The sequence below is a fragment of the Crocodylus siamensis genome, chromosome 4 (genome assembly GCF_052110815.1).
Source record: "Crocodylus siamensis isolate JL-2025a chromosome 4, ASM5211081v1, whole genome shotgun sequence".
Taxonomy (NCBI): Eukaryota; Metazoa; Chordata; order Crocodylia; family Crocodylidae; genus Crocodylus; species Crocodylus siamensis.
The window spans coordinates 165,244,866-165,268,589 of NC_143398.1; the positions used below are offsets into that span (position 1 = coordinate 165,244,866).

At 41.5% G+C, this 23,724-nt stretch overlaps 1 protein-coding gene across 1 annotated transcript in view; it reads left to right on the plus strand.

The window, feature by feature from the left end:
• NBEAL1 (neurobeachin like 1) overlaps nt 1-23,724 on the plus strand; it is a 134,468-nt gene that overhangs the window by 4,837 nt on the left and 105,907 nt on the right. The window contains exon 3 of the mRNA XM_090044777.1: nt 14,838-14,929. Within this exon, the coding sequence (XP_089900903.1) occupies nt 14,838-14,929 (92 nt within the window). The remainder of the gene's footprint in view (nt 1-14,837; nt 14,930-23,724) is intronic.

Below are 23,724 nucleotides of genomic sequence, written 5' to 3' on the forward strand. Positions count from 1 at the left end.
GCTAGGAGGTGGTTTTAAAATTAATTGAATTAATTTTAGTGACATTCAGGTTTGAGTCACAGCATTATATTGTTCATCAGCTGTGCTGTTTCTGACTTGTGATTCTTTTTAAAGAAAGCATTGTTCAGGATGCAGATTGCTGGCTTGATCTTTCTTGGTGGCTTTCAATGTAAAATGAGACCTCTTTATTCAGAGTGAACACTTTTCAGCAACGTGCATTTTTAAATTTTAATGAGTGCACGGTACTATTGTCTAGTGCTTCTTACTGTTAGTGCTGACCCTACTCATCTAAAAGAAGGAATACAAGCTTGTTAAAGAGAGCTAAGCTATATCAAGTAGTATAGCTAACTCATGTAATTTAAGAACTTGATCCTGTTCCAAAGAAGCCACTGGTGAAAACAATTTCTGCAGCAACAGACTAGAGGATGATAACACTAAGCATTACTTACATGTATGGTACCATCGAAAGAGAGCTTCAGGTGACCTGAAGCAATATGAAAACATTGATCGGTGGGGGGCAAAAATGGCATCTGAAATTACCTAGTATTCTAAGTTTAGCAACTTCCTTAAATATTCATTGCTTGGTTAATAGCTTAAGAAGTATAATTAATGTATGACGCGTAACCCTGTTGAAGTGATTTACCTTCCTTCTGCAGCCTACCAGAATCTGTTATCCCTTTGAAAGCTTTTGGCTATGTGTATTTGATCTATGTCCCCTCCCCGCCTGGTTTAATAGGCTAATTCTTGTATCTGATACTGATTTAAGTGATATCATACTATGATTTTTTTTATAAACAATTACAAAAAAATATAGTGGGGCTGGAATGTTGTAGCTGTTATGGGCCAGGAAAAGTATGAGGCATGGGTGTGTTTTGTAATACCTTTCATTGGACTACCTCTGTAGTGGGGAGAGAAGTTTGACAAGCTTTTGGGCACAAGGCATGCTACTTCAGTTCTAGTTTCTCTCTGAACTTTATAGTTGGTCCGATAGAAGATATCACTGATAACCATTGTCTAAAAAATACTCAGAAAATTTTATGGGGAAAGAAACTCGTGTCTCCAGAGGAGGCTTTCAGATGCATAAATAGTAGTCCCCTAACTCTTGCAGGTGCTTTTGAGAACTTTCACCTTTCACTGTTCTGTTCATAAAACTGATCTTTCACTATTGCTTAAGCATGTAAAATATGTAATGTTAATAAAGCAAATGTTAATAGTTAATAGAAATAATTAGCTTTTGAGAGAGGAAAGATAGAGTTTCGTAGACCTTAGGGCTGGAAGGGACCTTGTAAGATCTTCGAGTCCAGCCCCCTGCCCCAGGGGCAGGAAGTCAGCAGGGATCATAGGATCCCAGCAAGATAAAAATCCAAATTTCTCTTGAAGGCATTCAAAGTAGGTGCTTGAACCACCTCCGGCAGCAGGGTATTCCAGACTCTGGGGGCTTGGACAGTAAAGAAGTTCTTCCTTGTGTCCAGCCTGAAACGGAGGAGTTTGTGACCATTTGACCTTGTCATCCCTTGGGGTGCTCTGGTGAACAGACATTCCCCCAGATCCTGGTGAGCACCCCTGATAAACTTATAGGTAGCCACCAGATTGCCTGCGTTTTTTCAGGCTGAAGAGTTCCATAGCTCTCAGCCTTTCATCATAAGGTCTGTTTTCCTGACCTGATCATGTGCGTGGCTCTCCTTTGCACTCTCTCAAGCTTCTCCATATCCTTTTTGAATTGTGGAGCCCAAAACTGGATGCAGTACTCTGGCTGCGGCCTCACCAAGGCTGAGTATAATGGCAGAATGATGTCCTGGGATTTGCTTGAGAAGCATCTGTCCATGCAAGCCAGCATTTTGCCTGCTTTACTGGCCATAGCATCGCATTGAAGGCTTGTGTTCATCTTGTGGTCAATCATGACCCCCAAGTCCCTTTCATCGATAGTGCTAGCCAGCATAGCACTGCTGAGCCTATAAGTATGCTGTGGGTTTTTCTTCCCAAGGTGGAGAACCTTGCATTTTTCAGTGTTAAACAGTCAGGTTCTTGTCCGCCCATTTCCTCAACCTGTCAGGGTCAGCCCAGATTGCCCTCCTGTCCTCAGGTGTGGACGCTTTACCCCAAAGTTTGGTGTTGTCGGCAAACTTGGCCAGTCTGCTTCTGACACCAATGTCCGCATCATTAATGAAGATATTGAATAGCATAGGCCCAAGGACAGAGCCTTGAGGGACCCCACTGGTCACAGGACACCATGACGATTGACTTCTGTCAACCACCACTTGACTTCTAGTCTTTGGGAGGGCTGACTGCTTTGTTAGAGAGAGTCTTCACACATAGGCAGGGTCACACTCTATTAAAGGCTTTGAAAATAGAGAGGGTCACCTTTAAAAATCAGTCTGCCTTGTTATGAACAGCTCACAAGGATTTCAGGAGGGCATGTGCCACAACCGCTTAGGCCAATGAGCCTGCTTTCTGCACTAGCTGAAACCAGGAAACAAGTCCCAACTATTTAAGGAACTTAGTTCTGTCCAAACAGGTTTTCACCAACTGGTTTATTCTGGGTTTCACTCATGCCCTTGTGTAGCTGGTAGGTCAGTTACTGGTTTGAAGCCTACATTCTTTGTTCTTGAGCCTGCTGCTAGTTTATATGTTCAACATTCTGCCTTAATGAGACTGAATACTATCATTGTATTATTTCTACCTGTAGGCCCCCAGAGTAGAGAAAATCTTAAGGTTATGATAAAATTCTGATGGCAGATAGGACCATATTAATTGAGACAACTGAACTCATCCCTACTTATGCCTTTAAAAAGTCCATAGATAACTACTGGACTACAGTGTTTTTACTCTTGCTCTCAATTGTTGAAGTGTGGACAGAGAATTGTGGCTTTAAAATTATAACTGGGGGATGATGTTTAAGCTTAAGTGGAGTCCCAGTGGCCCAGTGATTGTACTGGGGAATGGTGTCCTAGCCTAAAAATGGCTAAAACACTATTCTCTGAAAGCTTTTTTTATTTAATTAGTTTTTTTTTCCCTGTAGGAGGGGAATCCCGAGCAAGTCTCTAACACTCTTTTGCAAAGTCCTAATAAACAGATTTGGATCAGGAAGTACAGCCTTAAGTGCCCTTGAGGCACCAGTTCAACTCCTTTCTACATCTTCCATTTATCAGAGCATTATAGGCACTCAAATGCTATACACTGAGATCTACATGTAATAGCTCTTTCTAGTCTGCACTTTCTTTTTTTTTAGCGCATCTATGTGCCAGTTGAATGTTCTTCAGACCTTAGAATAGTCTCTATGATGTGACTATTTGTATTAAAGTCTGTCTAATATTAGTTTGAGTTCTTCCTCATTTGCTTTGTGGATGAATAGTAGACCTGTACAAAGTGGCTAGTATTCACTTTGAATTTGGATTTGGCCGATTCTGGGGACAGTGATTCAATTTGGGGATTCGAATCACTGTCCCGATTTGATTTGGCTGAATCTGATTTGGAGATTTGGCTGATGCCGAATCTGAATCAGCCAGGCCAGGTCCATCCCCCGTCTGCTCTCCCAGCCCTGCAATGGCTGCCCTGCCTGCTGTAGCTCCTGGCACTTTTTTTTTTAAAAACAAGCCCTGACTCAGCAGATGCTGCTGGGTGGGGGGTGGGGGATATCCACTGCTCCATGCTGCATGGGGGCTCTGCACAAGCCCCCCAACCCCCCCATTCCTCCCTCAGCCCCCCCCATGGGTGCCCACTCTGGCCCTTTAAGAAAAAAAAAACCTGAAAAAATCCCCAGACTCACTGCTCCTGCTGGCGGGGGTCGTGGGGGAGCTCTGCATGAGCCCCTGAGGCTGCTGCAGGAGTGGTGAGTCCTGAGGCTCTTGTTTTTTTTTCTTAAAGAGCTGGAGCTGGCCTGGGGGCGGGGCTTGTGACAAAGCCCCCCATGCAGTGTGGGGCAGTAGGGGGCAGCGGGGATCACCTCCCCTACCTGGCAGCACCCGGTAAGCACTGGCTTTGTTTGTTTGTTTTTAAAGTACGGAGCAGGGGTGGGGGGGCTGGCAGGGGTCCCCTCCCCCCTCCTCTAGCCCTCCCTCCCTTGCCCCTTACTTAGAAGCTTGCAGCCACTGGGGACTGCCCAAATCATCAAAGCTCTCTGAATCTTTTCCAACGATTCAGAGAGCTTTGAATTGATTTGGACCTTTTAAATTGGTCCCCTGATTTGATAAGGTGGCCAAATCTCCAAAACCGAATAAGGCCGAATCTCCTCTGAATCAAATCACCACCCAAAGCTAATGAATAGGACCTTATTATTCGTAACTGTCCATCTGGCAGTCTTCACTAGAACAAAATAGTTCATTGAGCAAACCTGTGTGCCTGGTGATATGCCTAAATTATGGTAGAGTGAGTCCAAGCTGGATTGCATTTGTAAGAAAGCAGTCATTCATTAGCAGTGATCTTGTCTGTGAAACGTCAGTACTATAGAAAACAAAGATTAAGTTGTTCTTGAGATAAGGGAACGCTCCTACTTACCTTTTGCTACTTCTGAGCATTAAGAATATGCTTCTCATGAAAAATGATGTGTAGCCAAGTATATAGCTTGTAAATTGTGGCTGTAAAATGAATTGGAGCAGAATTTAATATGTCAATCTTAGCTACTCATTTTCAGAAATTGTCATCCTCCACTGAGTATTTTATAGCTTAATCTACTGTCAAAGTGATCTGTACTAAAAACAAAAAAACCATAATTTAATTGGATTCATATGCACCAATGCAAAAGTGAGAGTTTTGTATGGCTTCCTCTCAGATGATTGAATCTAATGTTTATACTTGTAAATCCTTTTTCATATTGCATGATGCTAAAATAAGCTTGGATAACTTTATATAAGTGTGTATGTGTGTGCTGAAATGTAGTGTGTTTTATTAATAGAATAAAATGGATTTGGGTCAGACCAACATGAACATGATATTGTAGAGCAAAGGCAAGCCACATAATTGAAATGAATTAATTTACACAAATGATCTTGTAGTCCCATTTCTAAAACAAACTTAGTGCACTCAAAATAATGTTTAGCTGTGGTGAGAGGCATGCAATTTAACCAGCGCACAATCTTTTTTAGATGTTGAGCTTTGAAGTCTGGGAACACTGAACTTTGTACCCCTCTCTCCCATGAGATCATGCTGACTACAGTGTGCACACTGCTGTTCCCTGTTGTTTAATTGTTGATTTGTCCAAGTGATTCATGTAAAAACACACTAAGTACAATTATTTCTCTTTGCCACATCAAATCATTCTATATACTTGCAGTCAGAATATATGTACTGTGGTAAAACTAAGTATTTGGTTGCTTGAAATAGTTATATCTAACAGTCCTAATCTTTCATGTCTTTCCTTCCCTTCCTAGAGAATTTTGATTTAATTACTTAAATATATATATTTTTCTAAATAAATTTGGTTTCCTTGAATTTTAATTAAAGGCCATCTGTTGTATTGTGGAAAAGATTTGTGAATACTCTTTTTCTTTTAAAGGTATCTGCAACTGTGAGTGGAGGAAATTTGACTTAGCTGTAAAAGTTCTGTCTATACCTCTACTAATTTTGTAACAGTGGTTCCACAAATAACACTCCGTAGATATTTACATAAATTGTCTTTCAGATCTAGATACATGAGACAAAACATCACTGTTTACTACTTAGAGATTTTTCAGTGTCTAATATAACCATCATTTATATAAATGTAAAACATTTGGTATTGTGAGTTGGATAATGTGTATTTATGCCACTGATCTCTACAATGTAGAATCTCACTTGCTGAGAAGCCCATGTTAGGGGGCTAGGACTTTTGTATCTTGTAAATTATTATGTGCAGATATTTGCACATGGGAAAGTGCTAATATTGAGTGGCACCCCGTGACATTCTTCAGAGGATCCTATGTCACCCTGGTTCAATCACTGCCATAAAACAACCCCAAATGCATATTAATTATTTTTAAAAAAACTTGGAAAAGAGGTCAAGCAAGAAAACAGCTTATTCTACTTTCTTTAAAAACAGTTTCGTTCTACATAAGAGAGTTCTTACAAGGGGAAATGAGATGGTAACAAGCATTCAGAAGTATGTCTGGAGAAAAAAAGCCCGACTGCCTTCCTCAGACAAACAGTATTCAAGTTTAGCTTTTTACTAAGGGCTAAGACACTACTGTTTTACATACTTTAATAGTGACGTATATTTAAGTGTTCTTTTGAATTCTTGCACTTAAAACTGATTCAGAGATGAAGTTAGTAGACACAAATAATTTATTTATACTTGTTTCAAATGCTCAATCTGTTTGCAGTTAATTTTTTATTTTTTATATTATTGTAATAAAAAGAATAGAATTTATATTTTGCCTTTATTTTGAAAAATCATTAACATAAAGAACCAAAAGTAACCTTGTGTAGAAATGAGAATTATTCCCACTTACTCCCTCAAAATGGATAACTTTTTCAAGAGCCACTAAGTGACATAGAAACTCAAGTTTAGGAAATATTTAGAGAGGTATGGACAAAACAACAGCATCTCTTAATGGTTAATATATTCCTTTTTTGGTCCAGGAATGAAAAGTAATGCAGTTGAGACAAATGACAAACCTTTAAGTAGCTACTAAAGTGTAAATGAATGTAGGTAATGTAATTTTAGTTAAACTTAATCTTGGAGCCAGACTTTTATTTATGTTGAATAAAGAGCAGTTTTTTTTAAGGATGGCATATCCAAGAAGTCTGGACACAGTGCAGCTTTATCTTAAAATGCTTCTCATGCAAATACAGAAGTATAAAAACTGAAAATGGTAGAAATGGGCAACAAATGGCAGAAGTTACTGAAAAAAATATAGTAAAAAAAGGAAAGCAATGGAATATAACTAATCTGACCTTGGCAATAATGTCAGGAACACTTATAGAAATCAAAGAGCAAAGTAAGGACTTTGCCTTTAAGTCTTTGTTAGAATTATCACAAGATTGGATGCAGGACATTAATCATCATTACAAGTATAAGCTATAAATGCAGGGAGAATCTAGGAATCAAAAACATTTCTCATTGATTTTGATTTATTTTGTCTAGGCACATCAAACAGTAAAAACAGTGGATTAGGCTTGTACACTGAATTAAGCTATTATTTGTAGGACCTCGGTCTCATTTGCTGCCTGTGATGATATAATTAACGATTAGTACCCTAAGCACAAGGAGGCCAAATTAGGATTGCACAAGCAACTGTAAACATGCTCTTTTCTAACTGTTGAATACTTAATTATGTAATGTTTTTAACATAGCTTTTTAATGCAATCTAGTGTAACAATGCACATATTAATTAGTTGCAGTAGGCCATAACTGAAGAACTGGGCATACTAAGTAGTCACAAAAACTATTAAATACTTGATTAAACACATTACAGTCAATATTTGGAGAAGTTTGATGCATCGTAATCAAAGTAGGTGACACTTTGCAACAAGGATGTGAAAAAGAAAAAATGTGCCAGTATTCTACTTGGAACACACCTTTGCCACAATGCCTAAAACATCCTTTGAAAACAATTAGACCGCCCAGGCCCAGGACCACTGGCCCTTACGCAGGCTATTATTATTTCAGTGTGCATTCCTATGAGTCAGCCTGCATCCATCTCTTGTCTCTTCTGTACTTGGATTATAAATTCTTTGGGCCACAGGAGGTCTTTTTCTTCTGTGCGTGTAATAGTGCCTGGTACAACGAGGTCCTGGTCCACGTCTGAGGTTTCAATTGCTAGTCATTAATCTACAAAATGAGTTTGTTTATTAATACATTTCTGTTTTTCTAACGCTGTGATCTATTTGTGTTCTAATATTTCTCTTTGCTACGTTATATGGCTCATGAGTACAAACTTCTCTGGTGTTGGGACACGGATAATGTGAGGAAAGGTATAGAAATTACTTGTCTTCTACAATAGAAATAATGGGAGTTATTCTTTCTCTTATTTTGAATCAGTGTCAAAATTCTTATGAGTTCGTAAGGGAGAAGAATCTGAACCATAAACTTTCCTTTGAAATGCTAGTCAAAATTTCCATTAACCTAGTGTCCTGTGACTTCAGACTTCTGCTCCACACGTTTGTTCTAGTTAGCCTGGGAATTGCTCAGACTGTTTCCTGTCGTCATATCACTAAATGTGTCTTTCAGTTCTTACTACTACTGGGTTATGTCAGCTTGGATAGCAACGTGAAAATCTTTACATCTAATGCAATAGTATGGTAAATCCTAACTTTTTTTGTCTTGTTTCGTAGTCGACTGAGTAATAGACTCTGGCAGAACAGAAAGCTGTGTGTCAGCTGTACATAGTACTTTTCCAGTCATTCAGAGGAGACAGTGTAGATAATTTGTAACTTTAAATGTAGCAACATCATTCAAATCTGTTTTGCATAGTCAGTGGAGGTCCTTCCTCTCTGTCCAATCTGCTGCCCTGCTTTCTGCTCCCTGTTCCCTGCCTGATCTCCTCTTCTTTCTGCTTCATACCTTGTTTTCCCTACCTGATCCACCGCTCTGCTTTCTCCTTCTTGCCCTGTCTGCTGCGTTGCCCGTTCCCCCTCCCCGATCTGCTGCAGCACTTCTGCTGCAGGTGCCTCATTCCTGAACTAGGTGATGATTGCTCTCATGATGTCTAGTACACCTGTCATCTAGACCTACCCTGAGAAGGTCTGGGCAACGTGGGGCATTTATACGCATGCTCTGGGAGTGGGGTGGGTGTGGGGGAGGGCACTTTAATTAAATCCACTTCAGGAGCCACTCTAATTAAAACACCCGGAGAGTCTTGTGTTTCAATGTTCCCCTACTTAAAAATGGGTGGTGAGGGCATTTTATCTAAAGCTTATTGAATGAGCTTTAGTTAAAGCACCCCCACTGTCATTTTTAACTGTGGGGACACTAATACATGAGACACTGGAGTCTGCTGGAACGCAATAATTACCACGCTCCAGCAGATTCGATATAACTGAGTCTGCTTCGATGCACTGTAATTACAGCGCACTGGAGCAGTCTTGCTGCTTGTGTATAGGCGCCCATGGTGCTTAAATTAATGATCACCATAGCTGGAATAGCTTATACATTTGTGGGACCCAAACTTTTTGGCAGGTGTGCCACAGATTAACAGTGTTGCCAGCTGTCAAGGTTTTTTGCCTTGTTCTTAAAGGAGAAGAAAGATTACTAAGCTGTGTTTTGTTGTTTTTGTGCGTTTTATGGTGCATGTTTTATACTTGCTACATGGACAGATTGACTTGTAATACGCTTCACAGGTATGCTGTTAAGAATTAAATGTTTAAATTCTAAAAGTTGCCCAGGATACTTTAAAAATGCAATTTTAAAAAATTCAAACCAACACATGCTGATCAGATGTCATAAATTTCATTTGTTTTCCCTTACCTGTCCAAATATGTGCTATATCCTTGAGATTTTTTTTCTTCTACAGCTGATGACATCCTCAGTAGTCATCTTGAGCTGCTGTTCATTTCAAACTTGGAAAAATAACTTTATATTCCATCTTAGACTAAGTATGAAATGTAGCTAGGAATGGTTATTTTGCTACTTAAAATTGGTCAGAAATAAGAGGTTCTGCTATACACATTTATGTCAACTCATAATTATGCTGTTGATGCTGTAATAGAAGTTTTCAGGCTTACAGCTGAAGTTTACAGCTTTGAAAATTTTTAAAATAAGCCTGAGATATCACAAGAAAGGCCATAGAAGTGTCTCAGAATGAAACTGTCATTTTGTGTGTGTGCCTTGCTATCTTTCTGACTTTTCTAAAAGGCGAAAGCATTCCTCAAAAATAATAATAATATACACAAAACTGTCAAAATATTGTAAAGTTCTGCTTTAGATGGAAAAGTTCAACCAGAGTTAAGGCTGTTAGATATCCCTGGTGAATTAAGGACAGAGTTTCATAGTTAATTCTAAATGTATTATTTTTGTCATAAGCATACTTCAGTCTTAACACTGTCTGGGTTTTTTTTATTTTAAAGTAGTACTCAGGAAAAATTAGATGTAGAGGAACTTGCTGGCTGAGTCAACTGAAGTCAATCTTGGCAGGTTGACTGACTGGAAAACTACACATATTATTTAAATTAACCCTGCCTGGATGCTTTGTGATAACATGCAAACTTAATGCCTTCAAACAACTGTCCAGTTGGGCAAGTCTGACAAGCATTTTGAATTGCAGCGTTGGGAATTTTTGCCTTTAGAGCATGGGATGTCACACTGAAAATAGCCCCAGGCAGACCAAGCTTTTGTTTATAGCAGCTAATATTTCCTGTAGCTATAAAAGCTGTACTGAACTTTGTTCTTTTAAGTCTGACTCCAATTCTGTTTCCAACCCCTGCAATTATAATGAAAAATCAGAGAAATATAAACTATTTGTTAGTTGGAAAGTAACAGATTTGTGAGTAGATGAAAAAAACAGAGTTTTCAAGAGACAGTTGTTTTGAAATTGGGGTCAGATTTTTCCGAAATAGCCAATTGCACTGAGCCCAAGTCCCACTGACTTTTAACAAGAAGGCTTAAGCTCCGTAGGCACTTATCTTTACTCTTAGCTAATTAAAAGCAATAGTTTGATACTGATCACCAGGGTTTTCAAAATGCGTATTACAAACAAAGCACTCTTTGTTCTCTTGGTCTTTCATTTGCCCAGGCAAATAAATCGGTGACTAAAAACAAAAAGGTGATTTTTAGTTGAGATACTTTCTGGTACATACTTTATCATTGTTTTTATTAGTAGAGAAGAAAATTGTTAAGTAGGCACCCATCACTGATGTGCCAAACTGTCATGTGATGCTTCTTTCTTTTACAGCTGATTTTTTTTTTTTTTTTTTTTTTTTTTTTTTTTTGGAGCATTGCTCGTGAAGCTTGTAATGTCCTTTGAAGAGATGCAATTTAGTAATTTTAGTCAATTTAATCTTTATTTGAATTTGTGTGTTCTAACTGAAAGCTTATTTCCCTGTTGCATTGTCTTATTCCAGGGGTGTGCAAGATTCAGTGTGTGGACTGGCGGCCATTTCACTCAGCCCGTGGAGCTAGTACAGGGGTGGGACAAGTGAGGCGGGGCCTGACACTGAATTCCCAGTGACAGTCCTAAAGGGCACGTGCATGTTGGAGGCAGTGGGACAAACGATAGCTGCACTAATTATTGTGCCGCTGTTCACACTGTTGCCACCTTTGCGTCAAGATATGTATGACCCGTGGAGCAGACCCTGTGAAGTGAATCTGACCTACAGGGGTGGCAGAGTTTGGCAGTGCTGTTTTGGTTTACAGATAGCTCTTCTAGAGCTAAGAATTCCCTGCACAGCTCACAGATCTTAGAATATATTTGTTAATAATACAGTGACTAAATAGTGCTGTGTAACTCTGTATAAAACATGCAGGTTAAGCTGTCTTTGAAGTTTTATAATGGCTGCCTTGGTAAAAAGTGACAGGACACTGGTTGGAATCACTGTATTTTATGTTGTGGGATCATTTTAAACCTTAATGAATGGTAAGTACTATTTCATTAAGAAAATGTTAAAAAGAAGGCAATGAGGTATGTTATGTTGGTGGCAAAAAACTAAAAATAGTTGAAAGGAAAAAACAGGGAAACGTTTTCTTTTTCAGGCTGCAGATAATGGCTGTGCCCCAGCTCTGGACCATGCTGTCACTACAGCAAGAACCCAGAGCAGCTCTGCACCATGCTGTGTGCCCTGCCAGCATTGCTGCAGCCTGTGTCCATGGAAACCCTGGCCTTGTGCTGCTGCTGGGCTGTCCATGGAAACCAGCCCCAGCCACACAAGCAGGGGTTGCTGGGAAATGGAGTCCAGTCACTGACTGTATCCGCCGTTTTGCCCACCCCTGGAGTAGAGCATGGAAATGGGGAAAGAGACAACAAAACAAAAATAAGTTGAATGTAAAAATATAAAGATGCAGATGTGACTATCAGAATGGACATTAACTGTTCATCTCTGATTACTGCCAAGCCATCCTTACCAGGCAAAGACTTAAATTTGTTTTGTCAGTTTATTTCTAAAAAAAACCCCTAAAACTTTTTGCCTTTTGAAATGAGGTTAGGCAAACTTCTTTCGTTTGGTGTGAAGGCGATGACTTCCACTATTTCTCCCTGTGGCTGCAAACCGCTCTCTTTAAACTGTAATTGAAGTGAGGAATGTAGATGAGAAGAGAGGAATGCATGAGACTAGTTCAGTTGTTTTACAGCATGAAATGCCAGTGCTCACTAATATAGTCCCTAGTAGTGAACTGATGTGGGAGTTGGGCCCCCTGGGAAAAGATAGCGAGTGGCAATAGAATGTCACTAATACACACTCTAATGAGAAATCGGTCAAATGGGTCATTAAGCTTCTTTGTTTCTATTCTTGAAACAGGCTTGTTTCTCTGATAGTTCAGAAGTTTACTTTTTGCTCCCATGCTGTTGTGCAGGTTGTGGCAGACATGTATATTCCTAGGTAGAATCATAGGCTTGAAAGGAAGGAACCTTGTCAGTCATCTAGTCCAATCTCCCAATCTTCTGTACTTGTGCAAGGTTCTTTGTTCCTAAATCAGCTTTGATAAATGCCTATCTAGCCTCATCTCGAAAACCTCCAATGAAAGATGCCATAACTTCCCTTGGCAGCATATTCCATCTCCGGAAGATTCCCCCCCCCCCTTAGAATGTAATCAGTTTTATGCTTTGTGGTTGTTTAATTGCATGTAATTAAATATACTAAAAAAAAGAAAAAACAATAATTCCATGTGGTCCTTGGTTTTTGATAAGCAACTTGTCCTCTGTGTTGGTTCATAGCAGGGGTGCTCAACCCCTAACCAGCAAGCAACATCCAGCCTACAGCACGGTATAATCTAGCCTACAAGGCTGACATGGATCCAGAAATTTGGTGGTGGGAAAGTGGTGCCATTCCCCTGCTGCCAAATTTCCAGACCCATGAGGAGCTCTGAGCCCTGTGTGCTGGATTGGGCACCTGATCCTAGTGTGCAGGGCTGGGCAGGGGCAGCACTGGGGCCTGGGGCCCAATCTTGGTGTGGGGGTTTGGGAGGAGGAGATTCTGGGTCCCTGGCTCCAGGATCCAAACCCAGCGTGTAGGGCAGGGCTGGGGACAGCATTGGGTTCCAGGGCCTGATTATGGTGTGCAGGGCTCAGTCCAGCCCATGGACTGGCCCCATGCTACTCAAGGCCAAAAGGTTGAGCAGCACTGGTTTTTAATTTATATTTTTACCTCAGAGTAAGTTATTAAGGTCACTTAAGTTCTTTTAAATTAAAGTCACTGTAGGTAGGTTTGTCCTGTGTTCCTGCCACTGCCGGGGCACAAGCTGAAAACTTACCTTACTTACTCATTCACATTAAGGGCCGGACACAGGCATGGGCAAACTGGGCGGCCGCCCGGGGCCCAGACAGAAAGGGGGGCTGAAAATGGTAATTTTTTTGATTATTATTATCTCTGCTGAAGGGGGATCTGGTACTAAAAGTTTGCCCGGGGCCACCAGGAGTCTAGGCATGGTCATGCTCCCATTCTTATCCATCAAACCTCAAAATGTAGTGGTGAAGTCAACTTAGGGGCAAGCACCTAATGCCACTAAATTCTGGAATTTGGTGGCATTGCTGATAAATATGCATCTTGGTCACTGGTATGTTGTGATGACAGCTTTGGGGGAAACCCCCAAAATGGCTTCACTGCTGAATTTCTGAATTGGGCTTGTGGGAGTGGGACATGCTCCAGAATATGTCCCTGGCAATAGCAGGGACACAGTGGAGACATCCTAAAAGAAAACAGTCATTTGGTTCACTGTGTCCATAGTGCAGACAAACTCAAGCCACGTATATGGGTGAGGAAAGTGTGGGAAAAGAATAGCCGGGTCCATGGAGACTAGCACTTCCTGAGTGCGCAGATGCTCTTTCTAAAGTGGGAAACTGTGGAAGCAGTGGTAGCAACAACAGAGCAAAGGAGCCGGTATCTTCATAACCCAAAGACATCTCCCTATTGCATGAGTAATGGTTGGCTGTTGTTTGTAATTTAGGACTAAAATAATATGAGCTCAGACGTCCCTATGATTTACCCTTGATCTTTGCTTGTCTTGTCTAAATTGTAGTTGAGTGTAGGGTCTGTTAAGGTTCCATTATGTCTTGCACACTGCAGTGTTGATTCTGACAGGATAGTAATTCATAATGGGGTTGACCTCCTGTATGATAAGGAAATAAAGTACTACTATGAAAACTGCAGGAAAACATGTTCTTAATAGATTTCACTCCTTAGTGTGATGTTCAGTGGCACAGCCATGCACAGTGCAAACATACACTTGTAAACAGTATATCATTCTTTACTTGGTTATTGCTGGAACATGGGGCAACGTAAATCTTACCTTATTTCCTGGTTCAGAATAATGTACAAGACAAATACATTGCTTAAAATAATAAGCCAGCAAGCATTCTAATGAACTTTGTACTCCAAAATATAATCTTGTATCTATTTCCTGTTGTAAAAGTGTGTTGATTTTTTTTTTTTTTTTTTTTAAGCCTCTATTAGGAAGTTGGTAACCTCTAGAGAGTAACTGAAACTTGTTATAAAGAGGCTATATGAAATATTTTGGTTGGCATTGATTCCAGGATGTAGAGAAGTACTAAGATGGATCTTTACCTAATGCCAAGGAATTACATCTGTATAATATGTCTGATAATTTCAGCAGGCCAGTTTATTCTAGCACTAAAATTGTTCTCTTTTTTTCTTTTCATCAATTTTTTTAAGTTAATTTTCAAATAAGCAACTTTGTCATGTAGATGAGACCATTTCTCATGCAATGCTGACTACAAGCATACAGTATAAACTTTCTTAATATTTTTCTCTCTTTACAGAAAGACCCAGATTACTTGAAGCTCTGGTTGGACAGTTTTGTTTCTAGCTATGAACAGTTTCTGGATGTGGACTTTGAGACGCTTCCCACTAGGTATGTCAAAGTACAGACCTGCTCATTGTTGTGTTTGGTGTGAGGATAGAACTTAGCTGAGCTCCCAGACCTTTTTTAAAATAAGTTCATCCCCTTGTTCAACCACAATATTGCTTGACCAGCTCTCATCATCCTCTTCTTTGGAGGTTGGGTTTGGACTGGTAATGATAAAAGTAGGTAAACAAAAGATTTTCTGTTCAACCAGGAAATGGTGTTAACAAACGCTTGTTTTCATTAACAGAAATGTATATATTACAGCACTTTATAGGTTGCTAAAATAAATATTTTTGCAGTAATTGTGAAAAGTGGAATAGTAGTAGTGATTATATTGTAAAAGAAATGTGTGCATATAGGGGCAACATTAACATAGTAAGGGTGATTCTATAGACTTGCTTTCTGGAATTGGTTTCGTAGAAAGCACGAACTAAATTTCTGTTTAACTGAATTTGTCCTTAAAACTGCTAAACATAACTAAATATTTTTTTAAAACGGTTTTTACTTTATGTAGCTGCCAGGAACTCAGCTTAGTGTTTTGTGTTTTTCTTGCTATGGTAGTGTTTCCAGCCTCATATATTGGAATATCATAAGTCTGATTAAAACAAACAGTATGAAAATAATACATATTGAGTTCGTTTGCTTTCTTTTGTTTCTCTCTCTCTTTTTTTATTTTTTTTAAATCTTTAGGGGTTATGTTTTCAAGCTTTTCTTTGTAGTCATGTGGGCTTGAAACTCCCTCTCCTCCTCCATGTGTGCCCCCCCCCTTTTTTAAATGAAAGCTGAGGTTATGTAATCACACAACTCCAGGAGCTGGGGCTTTCAGAAAAATAGAGTATTATTAGACTCATGAAGAAATTGTGAGTGTTTAACTGTACCACAGTTGAGATCTTTGTCTGTATAATGAATGCAGGGAATGAAGCTTTTCATGCTCTGTGCACTATGATTCTGTTCTAATGCTCATTGAGTCAATGGAAATTGTCTGAAAGGGTCTTGGATCAGGTCCTATTTGAGGTTTTGGTGATATCTTCAGCACTGATTTTGCAAGAAAATATTGAACCTTCAAATACTTCTTAGGTCAGAAGGCAAAATAAGTTAGCAATATATCATAAATAATAAAATTTTAATGAACATATTAGCTTACAAATAATATATAGTGATATTGCTAATATGCAGCTGATAACAAAAGCTACGAATTCATTCTGTTTTGTCTTGCATCATAAGATCCTAAGAAAGCAGGGCTGGAAGGGACCTCACAAGGTCATTTAGTCCAGCCCCCTGCTCAAGGCAAGATCATCCCTGACTAGACCATCCCAGCTAAGAGTCTATCCAGCCTACTCTTGAATTTCCAAGGATGAAGATTCTGCAGCTTCCCTAGGACGCCTGTTCCAATGCTTTACCACCCCCACGATCAAAGTTCCTCCCAGTCTCCAATGTAAATTTCCTCTGCTGTAGCTTGAGGCCTTTGCTTCTATCCCTTATGGGCACAGATAAAAGCCCATCACCATCCTCTTTAACCACATTTCAGGTATTTGAAGACTGTTATCAAAACCCACCGCAGTCTTTTCTTCTCCAGGCTAAATAGCCCTTATTCTTTCAGGCTTTCCTCATAAGTCTTTCTTTCCAGGCCCCAAATAATTTTTGTTGCTCTATGCTTGACTCTTTCCAATCTGTCTACATCCTTCTTGAAGTGTGGGGCCCAAAACTGGACACACAACTCCAGGTGAGGCCTCACTAGTGCTGAGTAGAACAGAAGAAATTGCTTCTCTCTTGTTTTGCAAGTGACAAATGTTGATACAATCCAGCATGCTATTGACTTTTTTGCAACAAGAACATGCTGTTAGCTCTTATTCAGGCTTTGTGGTCCCAAGGTCCTTCTCTGCAGTATTGCTGCCTAGCCCATCTGTATTTGTGCATGCAATTATTCTGTCCCTAATGCAGGACTTTGCAATTTTCCTTGCTGAATCTAATCTGATGATTTTGTACCATTTCTCCAGTTAATCCAGGTTATTCTGGATCCTATCCCTGCCCTCTAGAGTGTCTGCGTCTATACCCAATTTGGTGCAATACACCAATCTGCTAAGTGTGCACTCAATTTCATCATCCCAATCTTTAATGAAGATGTTAAACAGTACCATACCCAGAACAGACCCCTGGGGACCACCCCCTTGATACCTCCACACAACTGGATGTTTAACCATTGATGCTCAGTGAGCATGATGATCCAACCAGTTATGCATCTGCCGTACAGTACCTTCATTTAGGCTGCTTTTCCTTAGTTTGTTAATTAGAATGACATGGGAGAGTGTCAAAAACTAGGGGTGCACGAATAGAAATTTTTGGGGCTGATACCGATAGCTGATTTTTAAGGAGGCATAATGGTTGATACCGATCCAGTTTCTGATATGCAGCTCAGCAGATTGAAGGGCAGCGTCTGGCTGGTAAATTTGTTGTGGTGGAAGGGAAGAGGTGTATGTGGGAGCATAGATCGAGGTCCTTGCAGTGTGGGAGGGGTGGGGCTCGGGCAGATGCTGCCCAGCTGGGGTGGTGCAGCATGCAGGACGGAGCCATGGCTCATCCAGGGGGTGGAGGAAGGGAGAGGGCAGTTTTTGCTGCTGTGCACACTCCAGGAGAGCATGGGGGGACATATACCCATGGATCTGCACAGGGCAGGGCTCACTGTGGCCGGGGCTGTGGTGGGGCTCTTCCTACCAGGGTCTGGGCCAGGCTGTGTTCAGGGTAGGTGGTGGTGGTGCTGGGAGGGAGCTACAGGGGGGCTGCAGTCTTCCCAAAATTGGTGAATCAGTGCTGGCTGTTCTTGATCACCTTATTCTCTAAGAAAGTGCTTTACAATAAATTCTTTGAGAACTGGCTCCATGATTATTCAGGGTGTTGAGGTCAGGCTGATTGACCTGTAATTTGCTAGACCTTCCTTCTTCAAGGATGGGCACTATATTTGTTCTTTTAGAATCATCTAATCTCCACAAGTTCTCAGAGAGGATAGTAAATGGCTCTGAAATGATCTCAGCCACTTCCATCATCTTTTAGTTTTGCTGTCCTTCCTTGCTTTTCATGTCCTTGTGACAAGGTATTAAGCAGAATTTACAGATTTCATTGGAATCTGATGGGCTGTACTGTAAACACTTCTGCTATGGCCTTGAACTTGCGACGTCTTAGGCTATCAGTTGTGACCCTTAGTGCCTGTGCCATCCTAACCCCCTTGTTTTCCTTCAGGTACGTAGAAAGACTCTTTGATGGCCTGCTTCATAATCTTTCTGGTGTTGAGTCCAGATTGACTACTCAAGCAGTTCTCAACTTTTCTGGATACAAGGCACATGGACTTGGTGGACTTGAGGCACCCCTCCAGAACTTTTGTGAACTGAGTGGCACCCAATTTCAAAACTCATATATGTATTAGTGCTTTCCTTGCACAGTGGCTAGGCAGTAGGTCGGGGGGATTGTCCAGGCAGGGACAAGCCTGAGCCTGGTGTATCTGTTTAGTTTATCTCCTTATCTCCTCATACCTCACTTACCTCCTACCAAAGATCTGGCAGCATCCCAGGGTGCCTTGGCATCCTGGTTGAGAATCACTGGACTAGTCTAGTGACCTAATTCTGGTTTAGTTTAGTTTTGTTACTTATTTATTCTTTTAAATTCAGTACAATATTACCAAAGCTGCAAACATTTTTAAAAACATGAAAAAATCAGAAACAAAGGATTCAAACTATATATGGAAGTATCTTCCTCTGAAACCTGTGTATTACAGTGTGACTGTCATTGATATCAAAGCTTTGCTGTAATAGTGTGCCAGAATTTCCTTTTCTTTCTTTCTTCTTTTTTTAAAGATATTTTTGCTTTGATCTTGGAAGTCAGTGTGTGTTGCAAGCTGAAATAAGTAATTGTTTAGTGGGTGAATACATGAATTTTTCATGTTACGAAATCTCAAATTGTTTTACAGCTATTGCATTTACATGCAGCACCCCTGAAAGATGCTTCTGAGTGAAGGGAACAGCTGTAAAATAGCAAAATAGGCATTTGTGCACAGACAGCAGGGAAAGACCCCCTTATGATAAATGCCATGGTAATGTTAGAGCAGTGGATCTCGATTCACCAGTAGATCTCAGAGCCTCCTGGAGTCAATCTGAGGCTGGGATGGGGGGCGCTGAGTGCCCACGTGCTTGTATGTGCACACCCCAGCCCAGCAGGTCAGTCCGTAGGGGAGGGGCTAGATTGAGGCCCCCACGGTGGGGGATAGTGCCGCAGAGGCAGGAGCAGGGATAGGTTGAGTGAGACGCTGGCAGGGTGGGACTTACTTGCTTTTTTCACTCTCTATCTCAGTCTGACCCCCACCTTCCCTATTTATAATGTGTCACCTTGCCCTGCCTTCTGGTTTGAGGGCTATTTTTTCCCTAGTTTAGATTTAAATGTCACAGCAACAGGATTTATACCACTTTATTTAGAAAGACCAACACTCTTCATATAATTCTTTTACATATAACTGATATGTTGACAGCTGCGCACATCATGTCAAGGACTAATCCACTCTTCTGTTTTGCATTTCCCATAAGCATCTATGGCATCTCTGCTCTATTTACAATTGAAAGGGTAAAGCTTTACCAGCTCGTGAGAAGTTATTTTCCCCACTGAAGAAGGAAGCCATTTTCACTTCATTTAATAAATGCTTTTGTTACAAAGACCATTCTGGCATTCCTTTGTTAGTTTTTTGTCTTAACTATAAAATAAAGGGGCTTAGAGGAAGTCCTTGCAAAGTAACTCAGGCAGTCTATTTTTGGCTATTTTTATGACCCACATAAAATTATGTAAAAATTACAAATATTGCATATTTAGTAGAAATAAATGGATAACTGGTGAAATCTGTTTTTTTCCATAGCTGTTGATTTTTAAATTCAAAATTCCTTTTTAAAAATCCTAGTGCTTTGTTTAAGTTGCAGTGGGATGAACATAATTTGAAGCTAGCTTGCCCTCCATTCAAATAATAAGTGAGATTCATTATAGCTACTCACCTGTCTTAAAGCAAAGACCAAAAAGTTTCTTAATGAAAGAACTACTAGGGCTGTGCAATGTTTCAGCAGCTATTTTATTTTGGAGATGTTTTGGGCCGTTTCGGCACCTGAAACGCCAAATCTGAATCGAAACGGAAGGCTCCGAAACATTCTGGAAATGTTTCGGAGAATTTCGAAGTTTTGGAGCTGGGCTTGCATGGAAACAAAAATGAAGAAGAGGGAGGGGAAAGAGGAGGGGAAGTACTTCTCTGATATTGACATCTAGCTCTCAGTTTGATTCCCCAGTGCTCTGATAATTTCCCCAGCTCTTTCCAAGGGTTGCAGGCCCCTGATCTGCATGCAAAATTTCAGCAAGCTGTCGCTGCGGGTTGGGGCCAGTGGCAGCTGGTTGGCACAGCCTGTGCTTAGCATCGGGAAGACTGCAGTGCTGCCGCTGGCCCCAGCCTGCAGCAGCAGCGTGCTAAAACCCAGCACACAGATCTGGGGGCTCAGGCCACCCTGGGAATTGCCGAGGGAATGATCAGAGAGTTGGAGAATCGAACTGGGGGCTGGGGAATCCCTGCCCCACAACCTGGCTCTGCAAGGAGCAGAGATCTGCATCAGGGTCTCCTTGCCACTGCTGCCCACTCCACACAGTCCCACGTTGCTGGGGCAGCACGGGGTGGGCAGCGGCAGCAAGGAGACCCGTGGTGTGGATCTCTGCTACCTGAGGAACAGAGTTGCATGGCAGGGACCAGCAGGCTTGCTCGCTGTTCTGTGCTGCTTCCCTGCCCTGTGACCTGGCGCAACAGGGATCAGAGGTCTGTGTGGGGGTCTCCTCACCTGCTCAGAGGGCAACGGCCCTCCCGCTCCCCTGGACGAGCCACCCATGGCCCCATCCTGCTCCCCACTCGGGCCCTGCAGCCCCTGGACCAAGCTTTGCCCAGCTGGGTAGGGCTGTGCAAAGCTTCCCTTGCAGCCTATTTGAAACAGATTCGGAGGTACGAACCAGGACAGTGGTCCGAAACACCGAAACGAATCACTGTCCTCTGAAATGGCCGGATCAGAAACTAAATTGAAATACAGCCATTTCACATAGCCCTAAGAACAACTTTAGGTTGAAGTGCCTATTGTATTTTTGACTTGTGATTACAAAATTATGACTAAAACCCCCTCAGCTAATATTAGATATTGGCTTTGGATTTAGGACCCTGAGGCCTTATCCCTCAGACTGTCCATGACCTTTCCATTTGATAATAGGCAAATTTATTGATACACAGTGATAACAGAAAAGAAACATTACAAACAATTAAGCAATGCCATATATCTACCAAATCCTAGGGCTGTCATCTGAGTCAAAGTACATGGACAGGGTGCAGTCTTCACACTGAGGCTGTTTCTTAGGTGTCAGATGTCAGGATTCTGGAGGTGGGATGCAGAGGCCCACACCCCCCCTCCAGTGGGGTGGATGAGATGGGCTGCTGGTGTTTGCCCTTTATCCATGGTGTTGGGGACCCTTCCCAGGGACTGGGACAGGGAGGAGAAGGGATGGGGAGGGACAGGGCGAGATGGAGAGAAAGGGACCTGGGGTGAGACCCTTTCTTACTCTCAAGTCTCTGCTTTTGTGTTCTCCTTCCCTCTTGATGACTTCTGATGACTTCATCCATGGCTATTTGCTGGTTGATTATCTCTCTGTGGTCACACATCCACACAGTCTTCCAAGCCTTCCCCTAATTTGGTCTGTTCCCCCAAAACCTGGACTCACCCCTCCCAGCCCCCCCTGCTTTGGGCCTTGTTAGCTGGTGGCACTTACCTCGTGTTATAGGCAGTATGGTACATCCCCCCTAGGTTCCCAGACTGTATGTCCTTGTTGTGTTAGACAGCCTGTTTGCTTGAAGGCTATGATCTTGTGTTATGGCATTCCTCCTCAGAGTTCTCAGGCCATGTGTCCATCTGTTGGCCTTGTGTTAGACAGCCTGTCTGCTTCCAGGGCTGTGAGTAACTTTATGCATGAGACCCAAGCTCTTTAGAAATCAGTTAATCCCTGATGCCCATCTTGAACCATTATAATGTATATATCCATATCTATAAGCCAATTCCCAAACAACAACCCTTTAATTGCCATTTCTAAGCCAACATTAGATTTAAAAAATATTTTCCAATTACTCTTTGGAATATGTTGTTTACAGAGATAATTCTTTTGGTAAAAGCTGGTACAGCATTTCCACAGATGTGAAGATTGAATTTTTAGTAGTGATATGCTAAGTACTTGCTTTATAATTGTTGGGGGGTGGAATCTTGTTTGTTTTAAATGAACCTGTTCTTTATGTTCAGTTTGAGCAGCTAAAAAGTTTGCAATCTTTACCTTAGCAGCTTACAGACAGTGCTTTACTATAACATGGACACATGTAGACTGGTCTGTATGCATTTTAAACCTGAAATGGGCAGACATACAAGCCTATTATACTGGTTTAAAGCCTCCTGGAACAGTTGTAAAATATACCTGGAAAGCCAGTTATTCTTTTGTACCAGTGTACTGTGAACCAGGTATGTGTTACATGTGGACACCAAGCATTTTGTGAGGTGGGTCTGGTCTGTCCTCCAGTCATCCCACACTGCATCATGTCACTCCAGAAAAGGGAAGGAGTACACTGGATCATGGAAGATGTATTTCAGTCAGGGGTGTTGACCATTTGGAAAGAATGAAAGTCATTAGCTCTCCAATCCATAGCTCACGTGGGGCAGTGTTTCACAGTAGGAAAATGCAATTAGTATGGTTATTGTTTAGTTGCTTGTAAGCATATAACAAGCGTGCTTGGTGACCATTCCATGAATTCTGTTGTGAAATTTACCAAAAATTACTTTGTCATAGCTTCATCGTGGAATACTTTTTGTCCCCTCTGGCCCCTCAGACCCCACTCCACTGTCTGCCCCGTCCATGTAGGGCACTCTGATTGGCTACTGAGACAGCCAATCAGAGCATGAATAAAGCATTACAGACAGAAAGACATACGTAGGCTTTTATAATATTAGCGTGTGTGTGTGTGTGTGTTTGTGTGTGTAGAGGGGACCAGAGGGGACCTTGGAAGATCATCCGGTCCAGCTCCCTGCACCAAGCAGGAAAGATAACTGGGGGTCAGGTAACTCCAGCAAGGTGACTGTCTAGTCTCCTCTTGAAGATTTCCAGGGTAGGTGATTGTGGAATAAGCTCTTTCCGGAGGTTGTGTAGTGTGGACACCTGACTGTGAAGAAGTTTTTCATAATGTTGAGCCTTAATCTTCCAGGAGTTTGTGGCCATTACTTCTGGTTTTTCCCTGGGTGCCCTGGTGAACAGTTGCTCACTGAGCCCTTGATGTACTCCCCTAGCATAGTGGTAAGCTGCTACCAGGTCCCCTCTCAGCCTTGCTTTTCTCAGGCTGAAGAGTCCCGGATCCCTCCGCCTTTTCTCATATGCTTGCCTTTTAAGACTCTGATCATACAGGTGGCTCTTCTTTGGACTCTCTCAAGCTAGTCCATGTCCTTGTTAAAGTGTGGTGCCCAGAACTGGATGCAGCACTCTAGTTACGGTCTCACCCGTACTGAACAGAGTGGAGGAATCACCTCCGTGGTTTTGCTGTAAATGCGTCGATTGATGCATGCCAGAGTATTATTTGCCCTACTGGCTACAGCATCGCACTGCCAACTCAAATTCATACTGTGGTCTATTATTACCCCCAGGACCCTTTTATTCATGGTGCTAATCAGTTTGGTGCTGCCAACCCTGTAGGTGTGTTGGGGGTTGCTCATCCCTAGGTGGAG